The 21,756-nt window shown below is 49.5% G+C and overlaps 1 protein-coding gene across 1 annotated transcript in view; it reads left to right on the top strand.

The window, feature by feature from the left end:
- Window positions 1-21,756, top strand: part of syne1b (spectrin repeat containing, nuclear envelope 1b) — a 101,972-nt gene that overhangs the window by 36,093 nt on the left and 44,123 nt on the right. The window contains 33 exon segments of the mRNA XM_048228420.1: window positions 1-49; window positions 454-566; window positions 720-925; window positions 1,141-1,290; window positions 1,955-2,246; window positions 2,661-2,833; window positions 3,318-3,627; window positions 3,951-4,115; window positions 4,434-4,790; window positions 5,065-5,201; window positions 5,514-5,691; window positions 6,205-6,387; window positions 6,841-6,984; window positions 7,436-7,591; window positions 8,253-8,417; window positions 8,733-9,059; window positions 9,233-9,376; window positions 9,909-10,073; window positions 10,490-10,807; window positions 11,308-11,463; window positions 12,015-12,185; window positions 12,553-12,879; window positions 13,286-13,438; window positions 13,688-13,855; window positions 14,196-14,372; window positions 14,643-14,789; window positions 15,102-15,227; window positions 15,529-15,705; window positions 16,123-16,388; window positions 16,641-18,801; window positions 19,880-20,217; window positions 20,828-20,972; window positions 21,193-21,411. The exon segment at window positions 1-49 is cut by the window's left edge and continues 159 nt beyond it. Coding sequence (XP_048084377.1) covers window positions 1-49; window positions 454-566; window positions 720-925; window positions 1,141-1,290; window positions 1,955-2,246; window positions 2,661-2,833; window positions 3,318-3,627; window positions 3,951-4,115; window positions 4,434-4,790; window positions 5,065-5,201; window positions 5,514-5,691; window positions 6,205-6,387; window positions 6,841-6,984; window positions 7,436-7,591; window positions 8,253-8,417; window positions 8,733-9,059; window positions 9,233-9,376; window positions 9,909-10,073; window positions 10,490-10,807; window positions 11,308-11,463; window positions 12,015-12,185; window positions 12,553-12,879; window positions 13,286-13,438; window positions 13,688-13,855; window positions 14,196-14,372; window positions 14,643-14,789; window positions 15,102-15,227; window positions 15,529-15,705; window positions 16,123-16,388; window positions 16,641-18,801; window positions 19,880-20,217; window positions 20,828-20,972; window positions 21,193-21,411 — 8,463 coding nt within the window.

Below are 21,756 nucleotides of genomic sequence, written 5' to 3'. Positions count from 1 at the left end.
GGCCGCAGCCTGGGCTCCCTCCAGCACAGTCTGCAGCAGCGCTTTACAGGCAAGACCGCCCACCGTTGATATTGTCTCTGTCACTTTACTGGGAACAGCTAGCCTGGACAGCCCCATCCACCTAGTATCTTTTCATTTCACTGAGATACTAGTCTGGATGTACTGTAACGTTAGGAGGTAACGGAAGGAATCCCTAATCGATGTGATTGGTTAGGCTGGACCAATGATTGAAGTCTACACCCATTATGATGCTAGGGTTGGAAACATTTCCCAATTGTGAGCAGTGAGCACCCACACTCTTTTCACGAAATGAAGCAAAGTGAGTGAGTCTGGTGAAAACAGGCTAGGTAACAGCTGGGATTTACAGGTGAAAATCATCAGCTTCAATGGTAAGAGCATGGATTTACAGGTAAAATCTTACCCCTTTCTCCATCCTTCTCATGTCGTGTGTAGATCTGGTGCAGGAGTTCCACGGCTGGCTGGCGGATCAGAGGGATGTGGTTAAAGAATGCTCTGACCAGTCTGGTGACATCAGCACTCTGGAGCGCAAACTTCAGAAACTTAAGGTACAAAACCACCACCTCTCCCACAATGGCAGCATGAATCATTTCCACATCTGAGGTTCATTATGAGGAATAGCCATTACTGTTAACCTTAGCACATTGATGATGCAGCGGTGTGTTAAGGTGCTGAGTGTATTTCCCCCTCCTGTGCGCTAGGGGGCGCTGGAGCGGGTGGAGGATGGCGAGAGCCGGCTGACGCGGGTGTGTGAGGAGGGGGAGAAACTGCTGCTGCACCTGCCCAAAGCCAGCGCCGGTCAGGTGCAGACGCGTTTGAGCTCGGCCCAGCAGGACTGGGACAGCTACGTGCAACAGTGCCGCCAGAACCAGCTCAGCCTGGAGCGCAGCACCACTGAGCTCAACTGGTGAGTCCAGGGTTTCCATGATCAGGAAAACCCGGCAAAAGTCATGGAATTGTAAAATTTTCCCATTTTCCAGGCCTGAAGAAATCATGGAATATTTTAGTGTTTTGTGAACACGAATATAAATATTATGTATGTGTGAAATGTAAAGACTAGTGGTTGGTAAGATGAAGGAACAGATGTCATGTGTGTGTGTGTGTGTGTTTGTGGGTGTGCAGCTTTGAGGACCATGTCCAAAAGCTGCAGCGCTGGTTGGAGTTGATGCAGGGGAGGATGACCACTGAGCTGCCCGAGGAGAAGTCAAGTGAACTGGAGAAGTCAGCACTACAGCGAGTTGAGGAGTTCCAGCAGGAAGTGACCCAAGAGAGGTTAGAGTTCACGTCATGTCCCCTCTGTATAGACCTCTGAAGTTCACCTACAAAAAGGAACCAAAGCTGCCATCTTTGCCCATATAAGGAGATCCGGGAGTTAATTGAAGCTAAATACCAAGTTGCATTACAAGTTAGCTCTAGGGTAACGAAAATCAAAGTTTACCCGCCTTAACGTACCGAAGGTCACAGTATCTACTCGAAGGCAGAGGTCAAAAGTGTGTAGAGCAAAACGTCTGCATTTCTGATTTCTTCGTCCCCGCGACAGTTTAACAGGTGCGATAATTGAAAATGTATTTTCCCATAGGAAAAATCACAAGATACTGGATCTCCTTATATGGGCAAAGATGGTAGCTTTTTTGTAGGCGAACTTCTGAGGTCTATATAGTGACGCAGTTTGACTCCAGTGAATAGTTTGGAATTTACCGAAATGATAACATCTTATCAGAAGTTGCAGGATGTACAGCGTTGTGTTGCACCTGTTGGAGTAGTTTGCTCATTTAGAAAGTAACCACTTCCTCTTTTGTCATCTAAAAGAGAAGGCCTAATGTACAGTAAAACAGCATGCCAATGGACAAAAAATAAAAAAATGTTTTTTTATGTGTCTCTATGTATGTTGTGTATATGATGGTTTGTTGTGTTTGATGCATGTTCTCTCCCACAGAGACTCGTTTGAGACCCTGTGCCAGGAGGCGCAGTCTCTGCACGAGACCGGCCACGGCGGCGGAGGGGAGGTGCTGGCTGCTGCGCAGCTGCAGACGCGACACCAGGGCCTGGTGCGGAGCCTGCGTGAGCGCCTACGCAGCTGCCAGCTGGGCCTGCAGGAGCAGCAGGCCTTCGAGGAGGCGCTGCAGGGCTGCCTGGGCTGGCTGAGTGGTGTCCAGGAGCGCCTGGCCTCCCTCAACAGCACCACCGGCAACAAAGAGACGCTGGAGACGCGCCTGGCTCTCATCCAGGTCAGACCACTTTGTAGCAATACAGACCTAAGAGGGCAAATCTAACAGACTTAAACTCTACTTTTGAAAGTGAAACTGTAGCAGAGGTTCACATTCTTCCATGCATTTAGTTCAGCTCCACGAGTTTGCTGACTGAGTTCTACCTCAGATACCTGCCTGTCTAAGTAGCTGATTGACCTCTATTAGGGTATCTGTATGAGAAAAGAAGAATGTTGTATTATATAACTAACAAACTTATCAAAACATTATTACAAATTAATATTAACAACATAGTTAATTAACAACATAGTTAATTAACTAACACAGTTCAATTTATCCTGCAAATTAGAGGAATGTGTCTGATGGTCCTTAGACAGGGCTCTAATGTCCTCTCTGAAGTGATGGTCACTCTGGCCTCTGCTGTTGTGTTTGCAGGACATCCTGCTGATGAAGGGCGAGGGGGAGGTGCGTCTGAACCTGGCACTGGGGAAGGGCGAGCAGCTGCTGAAGAGCTGCGGTCCAGAGAGGCAGCAGGCCATCCGCACCCAGCTGCAGGAGCTCCGAGACACCTGGGCCAGCACGCTCGTCACCTCCATGAGCTGCCACAGGTCTGCTCACACGCGCACACACGCACACACACACACATACAGTACACACACACGCACACATACACATGCATACACACACACACACACACACACACACACACACACACACACACACACACACACACACACACACCAGCAAGTTAACACACACACTACAACACTATGCCATTTCCTGAGACCAAGCCCACATGATACTCAGAATCCAGAATCCAAGCCCATTCCATAAATATCTCTTTACAAAATCAAGAACTTGTAGCAAATTCTAGAATCATCAACATCTAGGATTGCAAATCCACAAGAACTCAGTGGAATACAGTGGAATTTACATCGGCCTTTTACAGTGTCTACTGTATTATCCAATGGCCATCATCAACAATTCATGATTTTTCTGATGTAGCTTGCTAACACTGGATAATTGCAACACCACCACACTCACTCCACTGTCCCCTTCCCCCCCCGTCTCTCTCCTTGTGTGTGTGTCCAGCCGTCTAGAGTGGACGGTGTCTCAGTGGGGCAGCTTCCAGGAGAGCCGCGCGGCGCTGCAGCAGTGGCTCGAGGGCTGTGAGCAGCAGCTGGGCTGCCTGGAGCTGGAGCAGCCGGGCCTGAAGGAGAAGCTGTGCGTGCTGGAGCGCCTGCGCGCCACGCTGGCCGACGTCAATGCCCACGTGGGCACGCTCGCCCAGCTCACCGACAAGGCCGTCGAGCTGCACAAGAAGACCGGCGACAGGGCCTTCTCCCGCGAGTGCCGCGACCAGATCCAGTCCCACTTTGGCGATGTGACCGCTGTGGTCAAGGTACAGAGTCTATGACAGTGGTGGTCTTATGTCATTTTGTGCTTATTGTTGTCAAAAATATCAAATTCAGAGTTTTGGGCACACAAAGGCCCACAACAAGCCTCAACAAGTGTGTTTAGGTCTTCAACAATGTTTCCTATATTTTACAATGTTGCAATAAATACATTTACAACATTTCTAAAATTTCATGAAGTGTTCCCTGATTTGTTCAACTTTAGGACACAGATGGTTCAGTAGCTGTGTGGTAGTGAAAGTTCCTCTGACAGCCTGTGTGTGTGTGTGTGTGTGTGTGTGTGTGTGTGTGTGTGTGTGCTGTGCTGCAGGGCAAGCTGGGCCTGATGGAGGCGGCGGTGAGGGAGCACCAGGTGTACCTAGAGGCCGTGCGAGACATGAGCGACTGGCTGGCCTCGGCCCGCGAGGAGCTGCAGCGCTGGGCAGACGTGTCTGGAGACGCAGACGCCGTACAGAGGAAACTGGCCAAAGTCCGAGTGAGTGACAGAGCGAACTTGGAATAATAGCTTAGATGAGTGGTAAACTAATATTAAAATATTATTAAATATAATATTAAAAATAAAAAATACCCAACAGACATGCCTGTCTTCCAGTTAATTCAGAACATTAATGAATCATAGTGACCTGGAATGAGATGTCATGGTTAATGAGATCCTTTTTCCTTTTTGATTGTCTAGCTGATCAGCATCAGGATCACTTAAAACTTCTTCCTCTCCTCCTCCTCCACTTCCTCTCCTCCATCAATCTGCTCTTTTCATCTCTCTCTCTGTATCTCTTGACCACCACCCTCTCAGGAACTGCTGGCCTCACGTCAGCAGGGTTGGGAGCGGATGACGCGGGTGCAGCGCAGTGGCGGAGTAGCCCGGGGCCGGAGCTCCACGCTGGGCTGTGAGGCGCTGGAGCGTGAGGAGGCCGGTCTGCTGGCCGGCTGGGAGCAGTGGGAGCGGGCGGCGCAGGCGGCGGCCGAGAGCCTGGAGGGGGCGCTGCAGCAGATGGCCAGCTCCGAGCAGGAGTTTGGCCGGCTGGCTACACACCTAGAGCAGGAGCTGCAGGCGTTCTCCACGCGCCTGCTGGAATGGAGGGACCATCTACAGCAGACCGAGGGCATGAACACCAGCGAGGAGGCCGTCCACGGCTGGCAGATCGCCAAGGTAACGACCAAGTGTAGTTCCTGCACGTGGATAATCACACAATGGCTTTCACAGTGCTAGTGGAATAATCCTTGCACAGAAGTGAGTAGTACTTTGGATGTGGGGTCACCTTATTGCAGACAAACATCTGTTCATTGTCAGTCAGTTTTCAGGATATTGAAGTTGATGATGAGCTTATCAATGTGTGCTTCAGGAAATACTGCATGCAAAATCATGCATAACTTATAATCCGCTTACGTTGGGTGCATAGTAAATGATGGTGTCTGTGTCTAAGGAAACTTCGGAGGAGTTGCTGAAAGCGGAGGCGACCTCTGAGCAGCTGAAGACCCAGCTCAATGACCTGTGCCGCTTCTCCAGGGAGCTGGGCACCCAACCGGACAGGGTGTCCGCTCTCATTAAAGACTACAACAGGTGAGCCTATGCACTGGGACAGATGGGTTCAAAGGAAACAGATGGGTTACAGCTGGAGAATTCAGATGAATTATTCTGCCTGTTTTATCAAAAACTCATTCAGTGCAGGAAAACCACAGTCTACAACGGTAATGGGTAAAATGTGTTATAAGTGGGCAAGGTGTGTTATAAGTGGGCAAGGTAAAACTGTGTTTGTCTTTTGGGATGTTATCTAAATTATTTAAGCCAGTACTGAACGCTCTGTTGGTGTAGTTGCATATTGTAGCGTCTTTCTCTCTGTCTCCCTCATTACATGTTCCTTCCTTCTCCCAGTCTGAGTCTGCAGGCGTCGCGTGAGTGTCAGAACAAAGAGAAGCTCCTGGACCAGAGGTTCCGCTCGTCCTGCAGAGATTTCCAGCAGTGGCTGGTCCACGCCAAGATCACCACAGCCAAATGCTTTGATGTGCCCCAGAACCTGTCTGAGGTGTCCTCTAGTCTGCAGAAGATTCAGGTACAGTCCTGACCGGACAAAATAATTTACTAGTGATAAAATAGTAGTAGTAGTAAAATAATAAAATAAAAATGCAAACTCAGCTCAGCTCTGTCAGTGATTGGAATTTGAAACACAAACCTACCCTAACTTATGTCTTTGCCAAAACAGCCCTTGAAGTGATGTTTGACACTAAGTGAGTATGTACCGTATACACAGGTACAGCCAGGCAGCCGTGGCCTTCTGGTTAGCGCTTCGGACTTGTAACCGGAGGGTTGCCGGTTCGAACCCCGATCAGTAGGAATGGCTGAAGTGCCCTTGAGCAAGGCACCTAACCCCTCACTGCTCCCCGAGCGCCGCTGTTGTTTTAGGCAGCTCACTGCGCCGGGATTAGTGTGTGCTTCACCTCACTGTGTGTTCACTGTGTGCAGTGTTGTTCCCTAATTCACAGATTGGGATAAATGCAAAAAGAGTATATATACTTATACTTATACAGTGATATGCCACTCTCACAGTGCTTCCTATCTCTCTCAGGAGTGTGTGAGTGACCGAGAGCAGGGTCAGACCAAGCTGAATGCGGTGGTGTTCTGCGGGGACCTGCTGCTCCGCATCGCCTCCAGGGACCGAGAGGAGACCGTGAGGGCCAAGATGAGGGGCGCCAGAGAGGACTGGAAGACGCTCATGACCACCCTGCACCAGAGGGAGGCAATACTGCAGGTGGGCATCTCGGGGATCTGGGTTAGGGGGTTCAGCTGTAGTACTCTACTGTAACATTCTTTGAACAGTATCTTGGCACTGTTTGTGCCATTGTTATTCAGCTGATTGTCTGATAAAGCCTGGCAGAGTGGCAGAAGCTGTTTGCCTTCACTGTGGTGGAATTTTCCTTTGGATTAAACTGTGAACACAACTGTGTGTGTGTGTGTTTGTCTGTGTGTGTGTGTGTGTGTGTGTGTGTGTGTGTGTGTGTGTGTGTGTGTGTTTGTCTGTGTGTGTGTGTGTGTGTGTGTGTGTGTGTGTGTGTGTTTGTGTGTGTGTGTTTGTCTGTGTGTGTGTTTGTGTCTGTGTGTGTGTGTGTTGTGTGTGTGTGTGTGTGTGTGTGTGTGTGTGTGTGTGTGTGTTGTGTGTGTGTGTGTGTGTGTGTGTGTGTGTGTGTGTGTGTTGTGCTTCCAGAGCCTGCAGTCCCAGATGGAGGACTTTGAGGACAGTGTGGAGCCCCTGCAGGACTGGCTGAACGGCACCGAGGCGGCGGTACAGGGCAGCAGCAGCCGGTTGCACGACCTCGCAGCCAAGAAGCACGAGCTCCACAAGCTACAGGTACCGTCTGTCGCCATGGCGCGGCGACCCCCAAGTCATGGCCAGCTGTCACAGCAAGAAATCATCACCCCCCCCCCCTGCCCACTCCAACCACCAGGCTGTTGTCCATCACTCTCCACCATTGTCTACCACCGGTGTAGCGATAGTCTGTTTGTCTCCAGGGTCCAGCTCCACCTCCAACATTCTCTAAGCTTGCCATCACTGGTCACAGCCACCAGCCATGTCCCCTGAAGCCATTGTCTGTCTGCATAATGTGTTCTCTAACTCCCTACTCATACCAAGTGCCCTCCCAGCCCATTAACACGCCAGCATCTGCCAATGCGCTTGTGTCTAACAGTTGACCCTTGACCTTTTGTCTTGTCCTGTCTGCTTGCTGTGCTGTGTGCTGTCCGCTGTCCCGTCCTGCCGACATGCCTGACGTGTGCCCACCCTCCACCCCACGCTGTTCCAGTCGCTGCTGGAGGAGCTGGCGTCCCAGGAGCAGCAGCTGAGTCGGCTCAGGGAAAGGGCCCAGCAGCTGTGGGACGAGCACTCGGCAGGGAAGGGCTACCTGCACCGCGTCTCGCAGCTCTCCGCTCAGCTCCTAGCGCTAACCAACACCACCAAGGTAACTGTCTGCCGGCCGGTGGGATGGTGGCAGGAACGGTAAACTGTTGCTGTAGCTTGTGGACGCTGATCGCCAGGAATCTGCAGTATATGTCAGAGTGATTTGAGTGAATGTTGCAAGCACTGCTACCAATTCCACTGTTCTGACAGTCATGTGAGGTTTGAATCCCTCTTTCCGACTACTGTTTTGCGAACATCTGTCCTGTCTGCTTCTCCAAGCAACAGCCTCTCTTCTTCAGCCAAAGCTTGCTGCAGTCTTACCTTACCAGAGCTTCTAAACTAAAACCGAATGACCTAAAATGATCAGTACTCATCAGTTGGCAACTAATTACAGTTGTCGGTTATTTCACATTCTCACCATGACACAAGACCATCTTAGAAAGTTCTGTCATCCACTCTGCTGAAGGTAGGAGAGATGAAGAGTGTGAAACACCCATGAAACACACAGAGCTAGACTGCTGGAATTGTAGGAATAGATCCTTTATCTTGATACTGTATCTCGATCGGTTCCTCTATACCTGGTCCTATCTTCCTCGCAGTCTTGAGATGTTTATTAAAAGTTGTCTTTAAAGCTAATTGTGTTTGCTAGTTGTGGTTCTGAGTGTTTTAAACTGTTCTACAGCGTTCTAATGAGAGCTGTTCTGCGCCCATGCGTTCTCCAGGAGAAGGCGTCCCGTGTGGAGCACATCATGAGCGAACACCAGCTCTTCTGCAAAGGCCTGCGGGACCTGCACAACTGGGTGTCGGACACCAGCCACATGATGCAGTCCTACTGTGCCCCCACGGCCGACAGGAGCGTGCTGGACAACAGGATGATCAAACTGGAGGTGAGAGAGTTTTTGTGTGTGTGTGTGTGTGTGTGTGTGTGTGTGTGTGTGTGTGTGTGTGTGTGTGTGTGTGTGTGTGTGTGTTTGAATAGGATTGGTAAGTGTAGAGATCCTTGTTTGCAACTGAAGACTACAACTGAAGCAGCCTCAGATTCTCTTCTATACTGACAAAGCCATCTTACACCAGGCCCAAGTATCTGAAGTGAATGTGGGGACTGTAGTAGAATTGACAAAACTGCTGCCTTTAAATTCAGAACCAATAACTAAACCCTTCCAAATCCTCTGTCGCTCCCTGCTGTGGTGTGGTCCCTGTAGGCCCTGCTGACAGCCCGGCAGGAGAAGGAGATCGAGCTGAAGATGCTGGTGACGCGCGGAGAGTCGGTGCAGAGGAACACCTCGGCCGAGGGTGTCCCCGCCATCCGCCTGCAAATCCAGGAGCTGAAGGAGTCTTGGGACACCTTGCTCTCCGCCTCTATCCAGTGCAAAAGCCAACTGGAGGGGGCCCTCTCGCAATGGACCAGTTACCAGGATGACGTGCGCCAGTTCGTCTGCTGGGTGGAGCAGGTGGAGCAGAGTCTGGAGGCCACGGACCGGCCATGTTCTGAAATGAGAGACAAAACGGACAACCTGGACAAAGCCAAGGTACCTGTTCTTTTTGACCAGTCACTATGCAGTCTTAGGAAAGGAATTGTTTAGAAACATGTAATTAAATATAATAAAAATGAATAAGAAAGAATAGTTAATTAATTAATAGGTTGCTAATGATTAATTCATGAATTGTTGACTATGTGCCGTGTGTGTGTTGTTCCTGCTAGCTGCTGTTTGAGGAGGTGTTGAGTCACGGCAGTCTCCTGGACACCATCGCACAGAAGGGAGCTGGAATGGCGGAGCACTGTGTCACTCAGATGGAGCTGCAGGACCTGCAGGAGCGCTACAGTGCTGTGAGGGAGAAGGCAGAGGTAACGCTACTGCGCTCAAAACAGTGTGCATATTAACACACACACTATACAGTGCTGTGAGGGAGAAGGCAGAGGTAACGTTACTGCGCTCAAAACAGTGTGTGCATATTAACACACACTATACAGTGCTGTAAGGGAGAAGGCAGAGGTAACGTTACTGCGCTCAAAACAGTGTGTGCATATTAACACACACTATACAGTCAGTCAATACCCAACAGAGCATTACACCCACATCCAGATATGACTCCTAAAAACAAAGAGAAAGACTGACGGACTATAAGATGATGTTTGTGGAATTAAATAAAACATTTTTATTTAATCTCATAAGTAGAACTGGTTAGAAATAATTTATCAAATAAATTGTGTGTGTGTGTGTGTGCGCGTGCGTGTGTGTGCGCCTGTGTGTGTGTGTGTGTGTGTGTGTGTGTGTGCACATGCGTGTGTGTGCGCCTGTGTGTGTGTGTGTGTGTGTGTGTGTGTGTGTCTGTGTGTGTGCGTGCGTGTGCGCCTGTGTGTGTGTCCATCCGTGTAGCATGCAGTGGGCAGGGCAGAGGATCTGGTGCACAGCCACGAGGAGCACAGGCACTGCCTGCAGCAGTTCCGGGCGTGGCTGGAGCAGGAGCAGGAGAGGCTGAGCGCCCACACCCCTCTGGAGGGAGACGTCGACTCCCTGGAGAACACCCTGCAGAAGCTGCAGGTCGGTGGAGGGCCTGTGTGTGTGTTTGGCGGGTTTACACATTCAAATGCAGTTTCTCTCCACTCATATTCAAGAAAACGTGACCCATATCTGTCATGACTAGCAACAAACTAGGATGGTCCAATTACAGAATGTGTTTCTAGTAATAGGAATAATGGTAATATAATGCAATATCTGTTGTATATTGCACCTCCAGCATTGTCCACAGCTGTAGTGCATCATGAGAAGCTAACAACCTAAGTAAATGTTTGCACAAAGCATTACACAGATGTACAATTTGGTTGGTTTATTTCATGCTTTACTTCACACCATCAAAGCCTCCCCCCACCTCAAGGGCATCGTTGACTGGAGTGACCACTGCACCACACGCATACTAACACTGCCTCTGTGTACCATCCCTCCCTCCCCTGCACCAGGAGCAGCAGAGGGGCTGTACGGAGGGCCACACCCTGCTGAACGCGCTGCAGCGGAGCCGCGAGGCGCTGCTGGCCTGGGGCGCGCCCTCGCTGGAGGAGCGCCAGCTGGAGGCGCTGCAGGCCGACTGGAGCTCGCACCAGGCCCGTCTGGGCGAGACGCGCGCCCAGCTCAACAGCACGCTGGCCAAGCTGCGGCAGATCGAGCAGAAATTCCACCGGCTGGACACCTGGCTCAAGGGCATGGAGAGCAAGGGCCAGCTGCGCTCTAGCCGCCGCTCCGACCGCGCCACCAAGGAGGCACAGCTGCAGATGCTGGAGGTCAGGATGCAGCCTGTCTGTGATCTTTTCTTGTCTGTGGATTTGGCAGGCCCCACACACTCCAGTTTGCCTACCTGCTTGCTTTAAGACAGAGATCTTCCTCAGTTACAGCAGAGGGGTCTGCCAAATCTTTTTTTTCCAGTTTTTCCCCAAAAATTAAGAAATCTTTATTAATAATTTTTCAGATAATAAACATGTCAGAAATTATTATTTGTTATGACTTAACATTGTATACACCATTATAAAGTACATTTACATGTATACACTATAAGTCGGCCTACACATTATTGTTTTTGATTTAATAAGAAACACAATTTTATACGAAATGTAACAGAAGATCCCACTGTGTCACTATCACTAAGGGGTCCCTCCTTGGCCTGAAACATTTTGAAGACTTCTGTTGTACAGGCTTCTGTAAAGCCCCTTTATACTGATACAGGCAAACAAGATGAAATGTATTTCATTTGTGTGTGTGTGTGTGTGTGTGTGTGTGTGTCCAGGCATGGCAGGAGGAGGTGTTGGTTTACCAGAGTGAGGTGGAGAGCCTGAGCTCGCTGGCCCAGCAGGTGCTGGAGGAGAGCCACATCAGCAGCCGAGTCAGCGCCACGGCAACCCAGCTGACATCACGCTACCACGCTCTGCTGCTGCTCCTCATGGTGAGAGGGAGAGCAGAAACACACACAGCTCTTAATCCATACGAACACAGGGACACCCACAAACACACACAGCTCTTAATCCAGACAAACACAGGCACACCCACAAACACACACAGCTCTTAATCCATACGAACACAGGGACACCCACAAACACACACAGCTCTTAATCCATACGAACACAGGGACAACCACACACACACACACACACACACACACACACACACACACACAAACACACAGCTCTTAATCCAGACAAACACAGGGACACACACATAGACACACACAGACACACACTCACACACACACACACACAGCTCTTAATCCAGGCAAACACAGGGAGAAACACACACACACGAAAACACACACACACACACACATATACAGACAGAAGCAAAATATGGTGCTGGGACTGAACTAGTTTATTTACCGTCCCTCCCTGAAGCAGTGTAGTCGTTCTCTTACATTTATATAAACACACACACAAACACACACACACACACACACAAAGCCCATTTGGAAAAACCCCAAATGCCTCTGCTCCCCGTTTTTAGGAGACCATCAAGCAGCTGAAAGAGGAGGTGTCGTGTATAGAGGAAGCCCAGAGTGTGTTCAGCACCTTCTCTGACTGGCTGAGTACGGCGCAGAAGAACTTCAGCAGCGTGTCCATCAGCATCGATGTTGTGGACCGCGTCGCCATGGAGAGAAAAAAGAAAAAATTAGAGGTACACAAGAGACCAAAGATTGCATGACTAAAAGCAGCTCAAAAAATGCTATTTCATTGGAATCACTGTTCATATGTGGTAGATTAAACAGCAGAGTGAAATGCAGTTGTCAAACCTAACTTACTCTTGGTACCCAGTTCCTGCACTATTGAGCACCATAGCTAGCACAGTCTTCTATTGCATCTGCAGCTAGTCTGATCTCTGATGGCTTGTTTCAGATGGCTTTTAAAAATATGATCTCAGAGGTGTTTCAGAGAGCAGGTCTGCAGAGGGTAACAGTATGTGTTACAGTATGAGTAATGCTATTAGTGGCGTGCTACACAGGAAGCAGCTATCTAACCATGTCTGACTTCCTGGTGTGCGGCAGGTGCTGCAAGGGGACGTGCAGCGGGGCCGCGGCTTCCTCACGGCCATGCGGGAGAAGACGGAGCGGGCGGCGGCCTTCCTGGAGGAGCCAGAGGCGGAGCAGATGCGGGAGGAGGTGTCGGCACGTCTCTCCCAGCAGGAGGCGCTGGTGGGGGCCATCAGGCAGGAGCTGAGCACGCTGGACAAGAGCCTGCAGCTGTCCAAGGACTTCCTGGACAAGTACAAGGCGCAGGCGCAGTGGGTGAGCGAGACGCGTACGGTGCTCGGGGCACCACTGGAGCCCAAAGCCGAGCTGTACCAGAGGAAGGCCCAGCTGGCCAAGTACAAGGTGGGTTTGGATCACTGTGTAGGTTGTGGACCACAACTTATCCAGTGATTGAAGGTGCAGTCCTTGATTCTGGTGAAGGGTTGTTAAAATTGTAGCTCCAAAATTGTACACCATTCCCTTCTTTGCTCATACAGCTAAATGTTGATTGGCTGTAATGGTGTATGGCGCTTCCAGAGCCTGGGTTGTGCCTGCGCATCAGAGGTTTTTGAATGCATAGACTGGAACAAGAATTTAGCTGAATTCAAAAAGTCTGATAGATTGTAATCAAGGAAGCACCTTTACGTAAAAAAGAATAAACCCTGGTGTGATCCACAGCCTACCAAATCCCTCTTGGTTCCAGTGTTTGAGTTTACCTAGAGAAAGTGAAAGTGAAGTCGCCTTGACACTTGGGTTTTCCTGCTTATAGACCCTGCAGCAAACGGTCCAGTCCCACGAGTCTGCGATGCGGTCCGTCATGGAGAGGGGAGAGGCCCTGCTTGACTCGGTCAAGGACCCTACCATCAGCGAGAACATGAGCAAGCTGCAGGCCGACTACACTGAGCTCTGCTCCGCAGCCAAGGTGGGTGTGTGCTGTGTTCACTCTGAAAGCACAAAGCTATTTTTTCAGTCTTCTGCTATCAGCACAGCAACAGCAATGTCAGCTGGTACACCACAATAGCAGTAGAGAAAGCGTGGTAGACAGGGTTTAGCTCATTGTGGTGTGTGGATGCGAGAAGTGTAGATGCAAGATGTCATACATGTGCGTGTTTTTAATAGTCACGCACATGAACACACAACTATTTCCCCGTGCGTGTGTTCGTAACTCCAGGCGCGGGTCCAGAGTCTGTCGGAGCGCGTGCGGGAGCACGAGGAGTACTGCGGAGAGCTACAAGAGGTGGAGCGCTGGCTGCTGCAGATGTCCAGTCGCCTGGTGACGTCCGACTCCATGCAGAGCGGCTCTCTAGAGGCGGCCACACAGCAGCTAGCCAGACACAAGGTGAGCTCAGGGAGCCATCTGGTTTCAGGGCACTGCTTTCTTACACTTTATGTTTACAAATGTTTCTGCTGGTATGATTTTGTGAAATCAGGAGATGCCCAGTGTTTTCATTTTTGTCTGAGAACATTTAAAATATAGTGTTCAGTGGTTTTACATGGCTTCCTTAGAAAACCATATGCAGAAGTAATGCAATCACACAGGAAGTTTAGGTTTCTGTGTTGTATCTGTGTCACGCTCTTGGTGCTTTTGCACTGACTCTTCAGAGTCTACTGTGCAGCACTAATAGTGTTAAACAAAAAATGTCCTTGTGATTGACTGTCACAAACCCATCTCCTCTCAGGCCATAATGGAGGAGATCGCTGGCTTTGAGGACCGTCTGAACGCACTGAAGGAGAGAGGAGAGGAGCTGGTCAGTGGCTGCCCGGACGCGGTCCAGCCCCGGGTTTGTCAGCAGGTTCAGACCCAGCAGCAGGGCACCAGAGACAGCTACTCTGCCATCTGCAGCACCGCCCAGCGGGTGAGCGTCTGTCTGGGGGACAGAAAGAGAGCAGTCACATAGTGACCTCTGTTTGGGCCGCAGCATGTGAAAAATTGTACTCTAGGCCTTCCCATGTGTGTGTGTGTGTACTGTATGTATGTATGTGTGCAAGTCTTTGTTGCTAGCAGTGACCGTTTATTTCTGTGTCAAACGGTCACTTCACCAAGCTGTGCTCTGCACGTGCTGTGTATGTGGGTGTGTGTATTTTTGTGTGACATCATTTGTTTGTGTGTGTGTGCGTGTGAGCAGTTGTACCAGAGCCTGGAGCGGGAGCAGCAGAAGTATGTGAGTCATCAGGACACGCTGCAGCAGTGCCAGAGCTGGCTGGCTGCCGTTCAGCAGGAGGTGCAGCTACACGCACTACCCCCTCACGGCCTACAGGAGGCGCTCAAACAGGTCAGAGTCCAGTGCTCTCCATTTCAACGTACAGGGAACTGATACAAGTGGTAGAAATGCAGCTATTGCTTGAGATGCATAAATTTAATAGATGTTGGATCATGTTAGCACTAACAATATTATTTGTAGGTTTCAAGTATACACACAAATTAGTGTGGACAAGAGAAGAAAGAATGTGTAGCATGCGTATAAAGAGAGTACAAAAAGACCTTGTGTATAACCAATGTGTCTAAAACACTAATAGTAATACTGCTGTAAATAGCTACAATAAATGATGATAAAATAACATTTTCACCGGTTCATCCCCCACAGGTGAAACACTTCAGGGCTGTCCAGGAACAGGCCAGCACATACCTGGACCTGGTGTGCTCTGTGTGTGACCTGTCAGATGAAACGGTCAGGAGCACAGCAGCTGAGATTCAGCAGATCAAAATCACTGTGAGTCTCAAGATCCAAACATCTTTTACCATATTTGTGGTTGCTTATCTGTAACGCAACACCGACACCAGATTTCTTATATTCAGTCTTCATTATTAATAAACCTAATAGTAAGACAAAAATGTATCACTAATCCTATTTTGTCCCCATTATGGAGTCAACCTCTGTTCTAACCTTACTCCTTTAGATAATTAGCCATATTTATTTAACCATGAAATAACAGTTGTAGATGTCCTTTTATTCTGTTGTGTTGATTTGGTCCCTAACGGCTGTTTTGGTTGTTATGTTGGCTGTGGGGAAGATTGAGGAGCGCATGATGAGGGCGCAGGAGCTGTCGGAGGGCTGGAGGGAGATCCTGGACCAGAAGCAGGAGCTGGCCTCCCTCTTCCAGGACATGGAGCAGCAGCTGCAGGGCCTCACCCGCCGGCCGGCCGAGCTGGAGCCCAAGATTGCCCAGAACATGCTGGACCAGGCCCGGGTACGGAGCACTTCTTACACACAGAGGCAGAAATATCATCTGCTCCCAAATAGAAGGCTCATCAATAATACACATGAATAAATTAATTATTCTTATTTACGGTAATTGTTTATTTAATTCATTAATCTATTAATTTGTCGGTATTCTAAAATTACATTACTTTGTTTCTCACTCTAAAGATAAAACTCCTAGAAACTATTTAGAAACTTTTGATGTGAAAATGTGGTCCAGTGTTACCTGTTACCTCATACTGACTGCACACTGTAGAGGATGTGTGGTAACATCCTTCCAACGACAAGTTTGTAGTCTGTGTAATGACACAAAACTACTTCATGGTATTTTTGGTTCCAGTTAGTCTGTAAGTTTGGTGGAAAATTACATTTAAAAAATGTGGCTCTGCAATCACCCACCCTGTAGGAGTTCAGCCAGCAGCTGCAGAGTCGTCAGGCCACCCTGACGCGGATGACGGAGACGGTGATGAAGCTGACTGAGGGCCGGGAGTCGTCGGAGCATGCCGAGATCAGCCGCCTGAGCCACTCCTGGCTGGAGCTGTGTCACCAGGCCAACAAGCTGCAGGCCCAGCGGGAGGAGGACCTGCGCCGGACCGGCGAGTACCACGACTGCATCGCCGCCATGGAAGCCCTGTTCGAACAGGTGACCAAGGACTGGGACAGCCTGGCCAGGTAGGCATCACTGAATGATGTTATATTATAAATGCTATTATCAGTACTTAAAGATAACAGGCAATGTGCCATAATTCAGACGTGGAGCGGACTAATTTGGAAATGCATTATTATCTACAGCAAAACAGCTTCAACAATTTCTCATAACTTTAGGCACAAACTTTAAGCCCTTTACTGTGTAGCTGAAGGAGATCTGGAAATAGTTTTGTACCAACATCAAATAATGGCCCATTTTAACTTTCATGTTTTTAGAACGGATGCTGAAAGTTCACTGGACCATCTTGAGGCTCTGAAAAAGCTAGCGGTCACCCTGAAGGATAAGAGGAGCACTCTGGAGGACCTGAAGGAGCAGCGACAGAAAGTGGTGGAGCATCTGAACCTGGACGACAAGGAGCTGGTGAAAGAGCAGATCAGCCACTTTGAGCAGCGCTGGGCCCAGCTGGAGAGCCTGATCGAGAAGAAGATCCAGGACTCCATGGCCACGCTGGACGAGCTGGCCCAGGTGGAGGCCCGGCTGCGGGAGGCTCGCGACTGGGCCGAGGAGCAGCAGCCAGCGCTGGCAGAGGCCATGAAAATGAGCCCCCCGCCAGACCTGGCCCAGAGCTTCCTATTCGACCACCTGAGCATCTGCAGCGAGTTGGAGGTCAAGCAGCTCATGCTGGCCCAGGCCATCACCGACGCAGATCGCGTGCTGGCCAACCTGGGCCTCAACGAGAGGCAGAGGCTTCAGCAGCTCATTGCCGCCACTCAGGGTGAGCTGGAGTCGCTGAGCGTCAAGGTGAGCCAGCGGCGGAAGCACCTGAGCAAGGCATTCACAGAGCGGACGCAGTTCCTCCAGGCGGTGGGCCAGGCCGTCTCCTGGGTCCAGCAGAACGAGAAGAAGGCCCTGGCGGACGAGTTCATCGCACTGCTGCCCGACGACCTCGCCAAGCAGGTCCGCTCGTGCCGGAACATCCAGAGCAGGCTGAAGGCCTATCAGAGCGAGCTGACCTCCCTCTGGGCCCAGGGCAGGGATCTGATGAGGGACGCCACGGAGGAGGAGAAGGCCGAGATGTTGGCCAAGCTGCAGGAGCTGCAGACCATCTTTGAGGTGGCGCTTCAGCGGTGCAGCCAGCGCCTGCAGGAGCTGGAGAAAGTCCTGGCCACTAGGAGGTACTTCACCGCCGACCTGGAGAAGACCTGTCAGTGGCTGAAGCAGGCGGATATTGTAACCTTCCCAGAGATCAATCTAATGAATGGAGACGCAGAGTTGAATGTACAGCTCACAAAGTACCAGCAGCTACTGGAACAGGCTGTGGATTATGAAAATCTGCTCTTAAATGTCCAGAGAGCCGGTCAGGATATTCTGCCCACGCTAAGTGAGGTCAACCACAGTTACCTGGATGAAAAGCTCAATTGGCTCCCTCAGCAGTACAACAACATCTTGGCCTTGGCCAAAGAAAAGCAAGAGAAGATCCAGCAGGCCCTCCTAGCCCGGAAGGAGTATGCTTCCTTTATTGAGGTTACCTTCAAAGCTCTGAAAGAGCTGGAGGAACAGTTCCATAGCCTAGGCACGCAGACTGTCGGCCTGAAGACAGAGGAAGTGACTAATTTACAGAGCAGCTACAAAGCTCTGCAGGACGAACTGGTCAACTTGGGGTCAGCCGTCAACGAGCTCAACCAAAAGAAGGAGGGCTTCCGTAGCACAGGCCAGCCCTGGAGGTCCGAGGAAATGACCCAGCTGGTCAGCCTCTACAACGGGCTGAAGCGGCTGATCGAGCAGAAGGTGGAGCACCTGGATGACACACTGGAGTCCTTCGAGGACCACCATGCCATGGCCATGCAGGTGGACTCAGAGCTCAAGGCCACTAAGGAGCAGCTGGTCAAGGTGAACGCCGAGACGCAGTCAGCCGAGGAGCGGCTTAAGAACTACCACTCGCTGGCTGCCAGCCTGCAGGGGGCCAGCTCTCACCTTTCGCGCCTCCGTGAGCAGATGGACAGCCTTGCGCTACACATGGACCCTGCTGCCCACGAGGCGTCCCGCCAGCAGCTCATCCTCTGGCAGGAAGAGCTGCACTCCCTGCAGGCCGCGGTCGGCGAGCTGATCGTCGAGTGCGAGAACCGCTTTGTGCAGAGCAAGGACTTCGAGACGGAGGTGAAGCGCACGCTGGACTGGCTCCAGCAGGTGCGCGATGAGCTCGGCTGCGCTGTGGTGGTGGACGTGAAGGTGGAGAAGGTGCAGGAGGAGATCCGTAAGCAGCAGATCATGCAGGAGGAGGTGCAGTCCCGCCTGAGGATCGTCATGGCGCTCAGCAACAGGGAGAAGCAGAAGTACACCAGCGCCAACGAGCTGGTACCCGAGCACGTGGACAGCAGCCTGCAGGAGATGGCCAAGCTGGAAGCAGATGTACAACAAGCTCTGTCTACCAAACAGGTGAGTTAGAAGTCATCTCAACCATTTCAGCCATTTTAAAAGGGTTTCAGCCTTACATTTGCGTCAGGATTTATTCGAATTTTGTTTTTAATCTGTCCACAATGATGTGCACATCACTTCTGTACAGGAAACCTTCTGGGTTGTGGGGGAATTGGTGCCCCAAATAGACAAACCCTGGCCTGAAACTCAGTATTTCAGCACCAAGTCTTTATTTCTTTAAATTAGAACACTAATAGGCATGATTCAAACTACTTTTAATCCGGTCTGCAGCATAGCCTACTGCTATAAACTTCACTCCAACAGAGGGCGCTGTGTACAATTGAAACCCAGAGCCGTGTTGAAACCATGCTAAACATAGACATAATAGATTATGTCTATGATGCTAAACATTGATCACTGTCCTCAATTACAGTTTAAAGATAGTGTATCGCTAAATTTAAATGGATACGCCAGGTACCGGTAAGTGTTTTGTGATGACTCTCATTTCCATTCAACAAGAGCGTTGCTGTCTTCAATAGAATACAACTTAACAACATTTCAATCATAGGAGGCTTGCTAAATTATGCTACAAATTTGTCCTCGTGCTTGAAATTGTGTAAGTAAATAACACAATACCATTTGTTTCTTCAGCATTTTTTTTTTTACCTTTTCTGTGTTAAATGATATATCTGAGGTGATAAATAATGAAATAGCTGTGAGACAGGCCAGCCTACATAAATAAGACAAATGACAACATACATGGATAGGCTAAAAGTTGGTGCTGCATTTGTTGATTGCTATATGAAGGTAAATATTGTGTAATGTATTCTAATACAACTTGAATAATCTTTCAGGACTTGGAATGGACTTGCAATAGGCCAGATCTAGGCCTGCTGTAATCATGTAATCAATGTATTTTCAGATGTCACTGTCATCAAAGTCAGTATGGCCCTCTGGCCAATGTTGCCCACCCCTGCTTAAGAGTATTGCACAATTTTGGGGAAGTCAATTAGTAAAACAGTGAAAGCTCATCCTCATCTTTTTTCAACCCTAAACCTGAATATTTTCCTGAGCATCTCCTCTTGTCTGTGTCCCACAGATTACGCTGGAGCAGGCTCTGGTGCTGTGCCAGAAGTACCACTCTCGCATGCAGATGGCCTGCGAGTGGCTGGAGGACGCGGTGGGCTTCCTGCAGCAGGCCAGCCTGGGCGTGGATGTGGAGAACTACGAGGAGTGCCTGCGCCAGCACGAGGACATCATGGCGTCTGAGCAGGACTTCCTGAGCGTGCTGCGCGAGCTTGAGGACCTGCCGCCACAGCTGGAGAAGCTGGTCAACCCCACGGCCGGGGAGCAGCTTCGCCTCAGCGTGGAGTCGGCCCAGCAGAGGGGCGTAGAGGTGCGCGACCAGCTGCAGTGCCACCAGGACGTCCTTAACAGGTATGAGCAAAGATTCCTGATAGATACTTACATACACACACACACACACACACACACACACACACACACACATATACATATACACATAGACATACAGCTCTGAAAAAAATTAGAGACCACATTTGAGTGACATTTGAATGAGTTGACGGGTCATATTCAAATTTGCAGTGGTCTCTTAATTTTAAATATGACTTTCAACTCATTCGAATGTCACTCAGCAACTGTAGAATGACATCTAAAAAAAAATAGGAGACCAATGCACATTTTTCTGAGCTGTATATACATACACTTTATTAATCCCATGGGGAATACAAGTATCCAGTAGCTTCTATACAGAACAAGAAAAAACACTCACAATTGTGAGATGATAGTCCATCCACCATATAGATGAAATCTCTTATGTTGCAGTATTGATTCAGATGCACACCTTCAATGGTCTGATTATATCTGTGTATTGTCAAAGTGGGGTTTTGAGTTCAATATTACAGATTAAAATATTTTTATCTCCTTTGAGCTGTCTCCTTCTGTAGTGCTCCTCTGATAGGCTTTGGAGATATTTCTTCTGAAATAATGAAAACTAACAGGCTTGGTCATTTCCCTCTTATCCCAGCTGTGTGGAGCAGTGGACGGCCTATCAGGAGGCTCGGCAGACCGTCATTGAGCTGATGAATGAAGCGGAGAAGAAGCTGACCGAGTTCTCCACAGCAAAGGCCGAAACGGCCCAGGAGGCAGAGGAGAAGCTCCGTAGCCACAAGGTATGAATACAGAAATGACAGAAATTATGTCCTCAGTGATTAATGATGAACGAAAACACTGTAGGAGTTGGAGACTATTCTGTTGAGTTGTGGTGACAGAAACAAGATCACAGAATTTGTAATAAAACAAAATGGAGGGCTTTCATTCAATCACACATTTTGCCTTATTTTTGAAATGCATCAGAAATCTAATTCAGTTATGGCCTCCTCCTCTTTGCAGTCTCTGGTGTCCATGGTGAACAGCTTCCAGGACAAACTGACGGAGTTGGAGGAGCAGGCGTCCCAGCTGGAGCTGATTGGCAGTGACGCCAGCAAGGCCACCATCAGTCGCTCCATGACCACCGTGTGGCAGCGCTGGACGCGACTGCGCAGCGTGTCTCGTGCGCAGGAGAGGGTGCTGGAGGACACGACACTCGAATGGAAGACCTTCAGAGACAAGGTAGCCTATGAGACGTAAAGGCTGAGTAGCATGGTCATGATCACAACGTGGTAATATACTACTGCCATACCACTCCCACTCATCACAATTTTAGATAGATAGATAGATAGATAGATAGATACTTTATTGATCCCTAGGGGAAATTCAAGGACAGACCAACTGTGTAGTAGAACCACTGACTTAGTACCATTCTGAACACAAATTTGTATTAGATATCGCAGCATTCCTACTTAGATGTTCCTACTCAGCCATGTTATCATATGTTGCATTGTAACTCAAAGTTTAGTTCTAGACTAAAAGCTTTTTTTTTCAATGGAGATTTTCACTGAAGTTCTCTTTAAGTCT

This window comes from Alosa alosa, chromosome 19 (genome assembly GCF_017589495.1).
Source record: "Alosa alosa isolate M-15738 ecotype Scorff River chromosome 19, AALO_Geno_1.1, whole genome shotgun sequence".
NCBI classification, from domain to species: domain Eukaryota; kingdom Metazoa; phylum Chordata; class Actinopteri; order Clupeiformes; family Clupeidae; genus Alosa; species Alosa alosa.
The sequence above is the reverse complement of the archived record's forward strand: the minus strand, read 5'-3'. Positions and strand labels throughout refer to the sequence as shown.